The 12,031-nt window shown below is 36.8% G+C and overlaps 1 protein-coding gene across 15 annotated transcripts in view; it reads left to right on the top strand.

Moving 5' to 3' along the window:
• Positions 1–12,031, top strand: part of USP25 (ubiquitin specific peptidase 25) — a 160,232-nt gene that overhangs the window by 122,040 nt on the left and 26,161 nt on the right. For 11 of the 15 annotated variants that reach the window (XM_008267137.5, XM_089330637.1, XM_089330636.1 and 8 more), the window contains 2 exons: positions 935–1,074; positions 9,369–9,482. The exons of 1 other annotated variant lie outside the window; for it this stretch is intronic. In XM_008267137.5, the coding sequence (XP_008265359.1) occupies positions 935–1,074; positions 9,369–9,482 (254 nt within the window). Of the gene's footprint in view, positions 1–934; positions 1,075–9,368; positions 9,483–9,816; positions 10,939–12,031 lie in introns of those variants that run through there. 3 more of the 15 variants (XM_017347192.4, XM_017347190.4, XM_051819184.3) reach the window with 2 other exon arrangements.

The raw sequence follows: 12,031 nt of genomic DNA, 5'->3' as shown, positions 1-12,031 counted from the left end.
ACTGTCATTTAATGAGGACATGCTGGATTCACAGGACCAAAATCTCAATAGTACCAAGGCAGGGGCCCCTCCTCCAGAAATGGGATGATCAGCCACACTGTTTAAACAATAAGATGATTAGAAGTTACTACACGCAGAGAGTGAAAGAATAGATGAGCATTCAGATAGAAGGAAAAATATGTGGGAAGATCTGAAGATTGGAAGGTCACATCTCCTTCAGTGTGTTACAAGTATGAGCAAAAAGGCTATGTGTGGCCATTTTTGGGCAAAGAGGGCATAGAGAAAGGCAGAGGTCCACTGAAGCAAAGCCTTCCTGGTCAGGGTTGTCTGGGAAATACCCAGTGGGTCTCCTTAGGAAATTGTTGGATGCATGGGTCTGGAGCTCAAATGAGAAGTAGGAATTGGTGATACATTTTTGAATGCTGTTCATATGGCTGGAATTTAAAGTTATGAATTAATACTGGTTCTACTTTGCCAACCTGTGCTTGCTTTTCTTTTGCCGAAACTCAGCCACTGGAGGCTGGTTCAGCAAAGATATGTTAGGTTCATGCAGGGTTAGGGTTTGTCAGGTAGGTGTGAAAAAAGATGATGTAGCCAGAGGAGAACAACTACTGTACTGTAAAACTGCTGGTGTTTTTCTAAAATGAGATTTTGGTACTTCTCATGGGAGGAAAATTTACTATGAATTCCTTGCCATAAACTATATTGAGTGCTTTTTTTAGTAATTATTTGAGTATACTTCATTCTATATTTATTTATTGGTGTTTTCTAAATTCTGGGGTGGGGGATGTGCATCTGTTGAATGATATACATTAAATAGAAAGACTAAAATTGGTTATTGTGTAACTTCAGAAGTAGAAATAAATAACAGATTTATCTTAGTATAGACTCTGTGATTTATATTAGATGTACAATTGACTCTTTTCTCATGAAGCACAAGCAGGAGAACCAGAATATCTAGAGCAGCCATCAAGAAGTGATTTCTCAAAGCACTTGAAAGAAGAAACTATTCGAGTAATTACCAAGGCATCACATGAGCATGAAGATAAAAGTCCTGAAACAGTTTTGCAGTCGGTAAGAACTTTTCTTTTGGCTCTCTGAACGCATTCCTGAAGTGTAGTAGAGAGCATACTGTCTGGGAGTCAGGAGACAGACCCCAGTGACAGCTCTGCCATGAATGTGATCCATGAACACGGGCAAATCAGCTAATCCCTTAGGGTATCATTTCCTAAGTTCTAATTTTAAAGATGGTTTTAAGCTTCTATCTTAGTGTTATAGAATTATGAAGAATCATACTCTTAAACTAAATTAACCATTTGATTTGTAAAAGAAGTATAAAATTAAGCAATATTTTTTCTATCCCTACACTTCCCTCCATCTATAATCTGATGACATTGGAATATTTGGGAGTTTCAGATAGTTTTCATTATTCCATGAAATGTGTTTAACAATAAAACTAGATACTCTAGGTTAGAATGTTATTAGCAAGGTAAAGATAATGTTGTAAAATACTTTATGCATGACAGAAGACTTTCCTTTGCAAAAATTGTCATTAGTATCTTACTGTATTATAGTTTTTCAAATATGTCTTTTTATAGCAGTAAATTGAGCATGTTGGTTTCATACTGTATTACCAGTGAATATAACATTCTGAGATGCTATAAAACCATTCAGATGCTATTGTCATTTATTTAGTGAGCATACACAGCTCTAAATGTGAGTTTTATGATAACTCCTTATAATATTTGAAGAGACTCCTCCTGAAGAGTAGGTTACATCATAATTTTACAGCACATTATTTTCTACTTACTGAATTAACTCAATTCCAACAGTAACCTGCTAATTACAGTGGGACCTTTAATATAAAACCACTATCAAAATTTCCGATGACTAGGATTCTATTATATTTTGATGAACTAAATTTTTTGAACTAAATACTAGAAATCATTCCTTCATTTTTGTTTAAAATTTTTGAAAATGTGTTAATTTATCATTTTATCATTTAAAGTATATTAATGTAAATTTTTTTTTATGTTTCAAGTTTTGCAAATGCCCTTGACACTATAAATGAAATTGAAATGTACATCTGCTAACTCTAGGACTTTTCTTGGAAAATGCTTTGTATGGTTCTGGGAGGTCTGCTTCTTGGAAGAATAGGAAGAAGAAAACTTAAGGAAGGAAAAAGGAGAGAGGAGTAGGTACAAGGCAGAACTACTTTTGCTTAGTATAAAAAATGAATTTGCAGGGATTTTGATACTTATTACTTTCATTTGCTAGAGCCTGCATTATCTTTACTAAATGTCATCCTTTTAGCTGATATCAGAAAACCATTAGCATTACCTAGTTTAATGAATCTTTTTTTGATTTGGCTAGTCATATGTAATTTATAGAAATCAACACTTTAATTTCATTACTCCATTTTCTTAATATGAATATGATTTTTTTTTTGATTTTTTTGACAGGCAGAGTGGACAATGAGAGAGAGAAAGAGAGAAAGGTCTTCCTTTTGCCGTTGGTTCACCCTCCAATGGCCGCCGCGGCCGGCGCGCTGCGGCCGGCGCACTGCGCTGATCCAGTGGCAGGAGCCAGGTGCTTTTCCTGGTCTCCCATGGGATGCAGGGCCCAAGGACTTGGGCCATCCTCCACTGCACTCCCTGGCCACAGCAGAGAGCTGGCCTGGAAGAGGGGCAACCGGGACAGAATCCGGTGCCCCGACCGGGACTAGAACCCGGTGTGCCGGCGCCGCAAGGCGGAGGATTAGCCTAGTGAGCCGCGGCGCCAGCCAATATGAATATGATATTATAAGCTAGGATCCTATCCTCATTTTACCTTGAGAAAGTAGAATGTCAGAGAATGAATATGATAGACAAGAAGTGTACGTATTTTCTATAGCACTTGTTTTGCAGAGTAGCATACGTTGTTGATCTCCTTGTCTTTAAATTTGATAGCATGTCTGAAAAGTGTGTTAGCTGTGTCTATCCAATGTCACCTTTGGTTCTTAGCACTGTGATCAGTTGCTTAGGATCACAATAACCACTTCATATTGTGTTTCCTCATTTCAACATGACATACATTAGAAATTGAAATGCGTATTAAAAAAGAGTCTTCAGACTATAGGAACCAATACTTCTGAGTTTTTGAATCTTGATTTTATTTCTTAGAACAATGTAGCCTTGAATAATTAGCTTAGTTTCTTTAAACCCAAGTTTTCTTTCCATAAAGTGGAAGTGATTGTGGGCTTAATGGAGATAATTTTCCAACAATTGTTTGATTATTTATGAGGCAGAAAGAAACTGACAGAAATCTGCCATCTGGTGGTTTTTCTCCCCAGATACCTCCAACAGGTGAAGCTGGGCTAGGCCAAGCCTAGGAGTGGAGAACTCAGTCTAGATCTCCCAGGTTGGTGGCATGGTCTCAGTCACTTGGGCCATCACTGCTGCTGCTGCTTTCCAGGGTCTGTACCAGCAGGAAGCTGGAATCAGTAGCTGAGCCGGAATTCAAACCCAGACACTACCTTATAGGATGTTGCCATTAAAACTGGCATCTAAACTGCCAGACTAAGTATCTGTCCCTAAAGAACATTTTTGGGAGTGTCTGTCATGGCATGTAGTAAGCACTAAGTAAGCTGTTTCCTTGTGTTACTTCAAGTCTAAACATTTCACAAAGAGACACCAGATTAAGCCACTAGTTAGCCTAAGAAGAATTTCCTGGATGGCTTGGAACTATAGAAATTGTAGACATTCTCCCAGTGTTCAGTCAGCTGACCTTTTAGAAGGGTATCTTTAACTGTAAATACTTCATGATATTTTTTAAAAGTACATTAAAGTAGACTCCAAGAAAGAATCTTGAATAATCCCATTCACCAATCAAAGTTAATAATTTTTAATATGTTGGTATGTTATTTTTTCACTCTTTAGTTTTTTGTACATAGGATTGGGATTTATTTTTGTAGATGGGTTACTACACATAAAATTTTATGTTACCTTTTCTTCATTTATTCCCTTAACCTTATAACCACTTTCCATGTTATAAACTCAGCAAAACAATGTTTAATGGCCAATTATTATTCCAGTGAGTATTGAATTCTTATTTATTTACCAATTCCCCCATTGTATATTTGTTTTTACTTTTACATTATTATAAATAGGCTGCTAGAAGTAAAACATTTCCATATATCAGGCTATTGCCTTATAATACATTCCCCTTGGTTGAATGGGTTAAAACGTATGGCATATTAATGTGGAAAGAGGGATTACAGTTATATAGCTTTTTTTTTAAACAATTATTTATTTATTTGAAAGAGTTAGAGACAGAGAGAGAGAAGTGTCTTCCATCCCCTAGTTCATTCCTCAGATGGCTACAATGGCCAGAGCTGTGGCAATCTGAAGTCAGGAGCCAGGAGCTTCTTCCGGGTCTCCCACATGGGCTCAGGGGCCCAAGGACTTGGGCCATCTTCTACTGCTTTCCCAGGAGCATTAGTAGGGAGCTGGATCAGAAGTGGAGCAGCCGGGTCTTGAACCGGCACCCATATGGAATGATAGCACTGCAGATGGCATCTTTACTCGTTACGCCACAGCACTGGTCCCAGTTACATTGCTTTCTAACATTCTTATGAAATCACTTTTTATGATTCACAGATTTCAGGAAATTAATAATCATTGTATTTTCATTATTTTTGCAACAAATCGACAAACTTGTTTTTAACTTACTTCAAATGTCAATCTTAATGTAGTCATCATATAAGCCCTGAAAATAAAGGAAAGATAATCATGCACTTTACTTCATTGAATCTGGAAATTCCTTATATGCAAGATTTTTATTATATCTCAGGATAGCAAAATTTGATGAATACTGCAGAATTATTATAGAGTGAAAGTCTTGTCTTTTTCAACTTTTACTCATATAATTATTTTTAACTTTTATTTAATGAATATAAATTTCCAAAGTACAGAATATGGATTACAATGGCTTCCCCCACATAACATCCCTCCAACCCGCAACCCTCCCCTTATCCACTCCCTCTCCCCTTCCATTCACATCAAGATTCATTTTCAATTCTCTTTATATACAGAAGATCAGTTTAGCATACATGAAGTAAAGATTTCAACAGTTTGCTCCCACACAGAAACATAAAGTGAAAAATACTGTTTGAGTACTAGTTATAGCATTAAATCTCAATGTACAGCACACTAAGGACAAAGATCCTACATGAGGAGTAAGTGCACAGTGACTCTTGTTGTTGACTTAACAAATTGACACTCTTGTTTATGGCATCAGTAATCACCTTAGGCTCTTGTCATGAGCTGCCAAGGCTATGGAAGCCCCCTGAGTTCACTGACTCTGATCATATTTAGACAAGGCCATGGTCAAAGTGGAAGTTCTCTCCTCCCTTCAGAGAAAGGTACCTCCTTCTTTGATGACCCGTTCTTTCCACTGGGATCTCACTCGTGGAGATCTTTCATTTAGGTCCCCCCCCCCCCCCCCCCAGAGTGTCTTGGCTTTCCATGCCTGAAATACTCTCATGGGCATTTCAGCCAGATCCGCATGCCTTAAGGGCTGATTATGAGGCCAGAGTGCTGTTAGGACATTAGCCATTCTATGGGTCTGCTGTGTATCTCACTTCCCATGTTGGATCATTCTCTCCCTTTTTGATTCTATCAGCTGGTATTTGCAGACACTATTCTTGTTTATGTGATCCCTTTGGTTCTTAGTCCTATCATTATGATCAATTGTGAACAGAAATTGATCACTGGGACTAGTGAGATGGCATTGGTACATGCCACCTTGATGGGGATGAATTGGAATCCCCTGGTATGTTTCTAACTCTACCGTTTGAGGTAAGTCAGCTTGAGCATGTCCCGAATTGCACATCTCTTCCCTCTCTTATTCCCACTCTTACATTTAACAGTGATCACTTTTCAGTTAAGTTTCAGTACTTAAGAAGAATTGTGTATTGATTATAGTATTTTACCAAAAGTATTAAGTAGAACAAACAAAAAAGATACTAAGAGGGATAACATATTAAGCTGCTCATCAACAGTCAGGGTGAGGGCTGATCAAGTCACCGTTTCTTATAGTGTTCATTTCACTTTAACAGGTTTCCTTTTTGGTTCTCAGTTAGTTGTCACCTATCAGGGAGAACAACTGGTATTTGTCCCTTTGTGATTGGCTTATTTCACTCAGCATAATGTTTTCCAAATTCCTATCAGGGATCACTTTTCAGTTAAAATTTAAACACCTAAGAATAATTGTGTGTTACTTACAGATTTCAACCAATGGTACTAGAACAAAAAAAAAATACTAAAATGGATAAAGTATTACATTGTACATCAACCATCAGGACAAGAGCTGATCAAGTCACTGTTTCTCACAGTGTCCATTTCACTTCAACAAGTTTCCCCTTTGGTGCTCAGTTAGTTGTTGCCAATCAGGGAGAACATATGCTATTTGTTCCTTTGGGACTGGCTTAATTCACTCAGCATGATGTTTTCCAAATTCCTCCATCTTGTTGCAAATGACTGGGTTTCGTTGTTTTTGACTGCTGTATAGTATTCTATAGAGTACATGTCCCATAATTTCTTTATCCAGTCTACTGTTGATGGGCATTTGAGTTGGTTCCAGGTCTTAGCTATTGTGAATTGAGCTGCAATAAACATTAATGTGCAGACAGCTTGTTTGTTTGCCAATTTAATTTCCTTTGGGTAAATTCCAAGGAATGGGATGGCTGGGTTGAATGGTAGGGTTATCTTCAGGTTTCTGAGGAATCTCCAGACTGACTTCCATAGTGGCTTAACCAGTTTGCATTCCCACCAACAGTGGGTTAGTGTCCCTTTTTCCCCACATCCTCTCCAGCATCTATTGTTGGTAGATTTCTGAATGTGAGCCATTCTAACTGGGGTGAGGTGGAACCTCATTGTGGTTTTTGATTTGCATTTCCCTGATTGCTAGTGATCTTGAACATTTTTTCATGTGTCTGTTGGCCATTTGGATTTCCTCTTTTCAAAAATGTCTATTGAGGTCCTTGGTCCATCTCTTAAGTGGGTTGTTTGTTTTGATCTTGTGGAGTTTCTTGATTTCTTTGTAGATTCTGGTAAATTGAGAAGTTTCTGTACTGAGAAAGAAACAGTCAGGAAAGTGAAGAGACAGCTGACAGAATGGGAAAATATATTTGCAAACTATGCAACTGATAAAGGCTTGATAACCAGAATCTACAAAGAAATCAAGATACTCATATAATTTTTCAGATTTCATGTTTTGAAACTCAAACTCTTGTACCTGGAAAGTCTTATAAAACATTTTCCCTAATTGTAATTTTTTCCTAAGAGAGTATTGTTTTGTAAGTATTATATTTTCTAGTTGCAGTTTGCCTTAAATTTTTATTTTCTGTTCTTAAGATAATAGATATTATATTGGATTGCTAATAAAAAAAATCATCACCACAAACTCCAGCAGACTTATTTGCCTGCTTAGAGTCATTCTTGTGGACTGAGTCCTACCACAATTTTTCTTTGTTAAGCCAGAAACATTAAAAATGCTTAATTAAATGTCATGGACCAACTATATCTCTATGGAATATATGTTGTAGTAATGTTGGATTACAATTATTCAAATATAAGCAAGTTCAAGTAACACAATAGAATAGTATAATGATATTGGTCATACTGTCATTAATAAAATAACTATTATGTATCATAGATAGGTTAGCTGAATATTCTGGTCCTGATCCTAGCAAGCACATAGGTTGGTTCTTCCTTCAAGAAAATGTGAGGACTTTAAGAGAGGATTCGATAAGTAAAGAAAACTTTTCCCAAATATATTATGGTCAAAAGTAACATTTCTTTTCAAAAGGGCTATACCAACCTTGGCCATCAATTTTCTTTTATTATTTCATTAATGTTGTTCTGCGTGTATACTTCAGAAAAGTTGGAAAATGTTTATATCACTAAAACTTAAGTATACTTCAAATGCAAGTAAACTCCTTTATTTTTTCTTTTAAATTTTACTCATTTCATGGAAAAATAAGTTTTTCATTGCTTAGGAAAATTTTTTATGATGCAAAGTAAAATTACTGAAGCCTGTGGCTTTGACACTCCTTCTACTTTTGACATTTGTTTATAGATAAACAGTGGATATGCAAGTTATAAATCTGTTCAGTAAAATGAGGGTTCTTTAGAAAGTTTGCAAGCAAAAAGGAATTAAAGTGTTTCTCAAAAAATTCTTGAAATTGGGGCCAGCACTGTGACGTAGCGGATTAGGCCACTGCCTGCAGTTTTGGCATCCCATATGGACGCTGGTTTGAGGCCTGGCTGCTTTACTTCCGATCCAGCTCTTTGCTATAGCCTGGGAAAGTAGTAGAAGATGGCGCAAGTCCCTTGGCCCCTCTATCCATGTGGGAGACCTAGAAGAAGCTCCTGGCAGCTGGCTTTGGATCCACACAGCTAAGGCCATTGCAGCCAGTTGGGGAGTGAGCCAGCTGATGGAAGACTTCTCTCTTTCTGCCTCTGCATCTCCTTCTCTTTGTGTAACTCTGACTTACAAATAAATAAATCTTCAAAAAGATTCTTGAAATCAATGCATATAGTTTTTCATAATATAGAGTTTAGTGAACTTTTTGAATACTTCATATGCATGGATTTCAAGTTTAGTAACTCAGTTTTTCACTAGCATTTTTTGCCCTCCTAAAACTATACAGAGTCTGAACAGTATTTTGAATGAATCATTTTTGAGTTTTTGAGAGAGCTTTTCTAAATTTTGCAATTACTTCCTGTTAGTGTGAATTAGTGTAATGCATGGAATTTAAGAAAAAAGGAACAAATCTAAGTCATTACCAACAGCTTTTTTTTTTTTATTCCCAACAAGAATTCAGTGGATGCTAATGATTAAATGATTCATGTACTGTACTGGAATAGAGGGGGTTACACACACTACAGTATCAATTGTGACTGGATACATGTTAGTTACTTGGAAAGATAGAAAGGTAAAACCATAAGCAAAATAACCTACAGACTCTTGAGTTTAGAAGAGGTCATATTGATATACCAAGAAAGGCTTTCTGGCATTATTGGATGTTAATAATAAAATTGTCAGCTGGACAGATAATAGGAATTACACCTGAAATATTTATTATTTTTTAAGTGTTTGGAATTCAAAATACTTCTAGTTTTAAGTGTTTGAGGAGTAGAGGAGCATTATAGATTTTTATATTGCCTCTGGAATAATGTATTTGATTTTTGTTTCCATTTGTAGTTAGTTTTATACCTAGCAAATGCAGGCAGTTTACTAAGATTTATGTTTCTATGGGCTTAATCTTGATTCCCTCATTCATTGTTTTCATTTCTAATGTTCATACCAATAATTTTCTTCTACAGAAACCTGAAAATACCACAAGCCAACCAATTTCTAACCAGCGAGTTCTAGAGGTGGCGATTCCTCATATAGGAAAATTTATGATTGAATCAAAGGAGGGGGGTTATGATGATGAGGTACCTTTAATATAGTCCTCTGTGCTGTTCTTGCTTAGTTTTTGTAATTTAATACAAATACTGTGGCATGCCTGCACCCTCACACTTCTTTCTGTTGCTGCATAACATTCAGCTTTCTACCCATGATGTGAAATTACCTTCCTAATTACTAACAGAACTTGGATTTCAAATGAAAATTTAAGAAGAAAGCTTATAGAATATGTCAAAAGAATAATTTTATATTTCTGGAGTTAATTCTTTTATTTAGAAGTAGGGTCAGTTTACTCTCATGTTCATAGATTGTACAGTAATATTTGTTTGATTAAATAGTAAAGATTTTTTTTTTTTTTGACAGGCAGAGTTAGTGAGAGAGACAGAGAGAAAGGTCTTCTTTCCATTGGTTAACCCCCCCAAATGGCCGCTATGGCCGGTGCACTGCACCAATCCAAAGCCAGGAGCCAGGAGCTTCTCCTGGTCTCCCATGAAGGTGCAGGGCCCAAGAATTTGGGCCATCCTCCACTGTCTTCTCGGGCCACAGCAGAGAGCTGGACTGGAAGAGGAGCAACCCGGACAGAATCTGGTGCCCCAACCAGGACTAGAACCCAGGATCCTGGTGCCACAGGCGGAGGATTAGCCAAGTGAGCCACGGTGCCGGCCAAATAGTAAAGAATTTTACATTCAAAACAAGTGTTTCTTCTTTTGCTTGCATTATGTGTTGTAAGACTTTGTGCACCCTTACCTACCAGTACGTCATGCATCATGACGATGGAAAACTGATATTTTTGCTAGTACCTATACACATGTGAATGTGAGTGAAATGGTCTGTTTCTCACCATCTACAGGTGTTTTACACACTGTGGCACTTCTATCTTGTTTCTTCTTGTCTCTTCACTCAGCTTAATTCTCATCTACTTAGTTTTCCGGCAGTATGGAGGCATTTTTGTTTCTCCTTATAGACTTCTTACCAAATCTGCAAGATATGATGTCCTGGTCCATCAGTTTGTCATCAGAATAGCTATTTTCTGGTTTTCTTCCTGCTGATTTTTCCATATTCTAGGGAGTTTCAGTAAAGCTCTTTCTCAAAAGTAACAAAAGAGAAAACTGTGTTATGTAGAAGAGGAGTGATTTGGAAAAAATGTTTATTGGATTTTATAATTTTGTGGGTATGAATGAGACTGAATATATATGATACTTCTTCCAGATAATATTTTTGCAGATTTATTCTAAGGTTATAATTACTATAGAATTTATATTTGTAGACACACACATATAAATACTTTTTAATCATGAACTGACTTACTTAGTCACCAAAATCAGAAGTGTCATAAAGATTGTAATACCACTGTGCCAGTGTAGGAAACCATCATCCATGAAGAGACTCAGAAGCACATTTGTGGAATAAGAACTAGTCAGAGGGATTTTCCTAAGCAGACAGTGTTTGATATATCATGACCTTTGGTCTATAATACAAAATAAATACTATGAGTAATGGTAATAATGCAATCTCTTGATTGTTTTTTTTTAACTTTTATTTAATGAATATAAATTTCCAAAGTACAGCTTATGGATTAGAATGGCTTCCCCCCCCATAACTTCCCTCCCACCCGCAACCCTCCCCTTTCCCACTCCCTCTCCCCTTCCATTCACATCAAGATTCATTTTCAATTCTCTTTATATACAGAAGATCAGTTTAGTATATATTAAGTAAAGATTTCAACACTTTGCACCCACGTAGAAACACAAAGTGAAAAATACTGTTTGAGTACTAGTTATAGCATTAAACCACAATGTATAGCACATTAAGGACAGAGATCCTACATGAGGAGTAAGTGCACAGTGACTCTTGTTGTTGACTTAACAAATTGACACTCTTGTTTATGGCATCAGTAATCACCCTAGGCTCTTGTCATGAGTTTCCAAGACTATGGAAGCCTTTTTGATCTCTTGATTGTTATAACTTCATAGTGCTTCAAGCTATTTCATTTTGTAGATATTTTGATATAAACGTTTAGTAAGCTAATATACAAATAATTCATATGTATCAAATTTAACCTTTATACATTGTTCCTATTAACTTTTATTACCATGTTGGCTCTTGAAAATGATTGAAACTAGTGTATTTTGATAAACTATTAATTTTTAAAATACTATTTGAAAGACCCAAGGACAGAAAGAAAGAGATAAACAGAAAAAGAAATCTTTTGTTTGCTGGTTCACTCTCCTCATGTGTGCAACAGCCAGGACTGGGCCAGGCAGAAGCCAGGAACCATGACCTTGACCAAGGACTCCCATGAGGGTGGCAGGGATCCAAGTGCTTGAGCCATCAACTGCCTCCCAGGTACATTAGCAGAAAGCTGGTTCAGAAGATGAGGTGGGACTTGATTGAGGCTTTCAAAAATAGGTCGTGGGTGGGCATCCTGAGTGGCAGCCTAATCTACTGTGCCAAAGTATAGTCCCTAAGATTGAAATTTTTTGAACAAGTGCCCAAGTTCTTGTTTTAGGGTAAGCTTTCTTGCATTTAGGGAAAAAAAAGTAGAAATGAGGTTAATCATATAACACTATTTTGTGCA

The sequence above is a fragment of the Oryctolagus cuniculus genome, chromosome 4, assembly GCF_051225735.1.
Source record: "Oryctolagus cuniculus isolate XC-2025 breed Fujian yellow rabbit chromosome 4, ASM5122573v1, whole genome shotgun sequence".
Classification (NCBI taxonomy): Eukaryota; Metazoa; Chordata; class Mammalia; order Lagomorpha; family Leporidae; genus Oryctolagus; species Oryctolagus cuniculus.
Note: the sequence above shows the minus strand (reverse complement) of the source record. Positions and strands in the feature narration are given on the sequence as shown.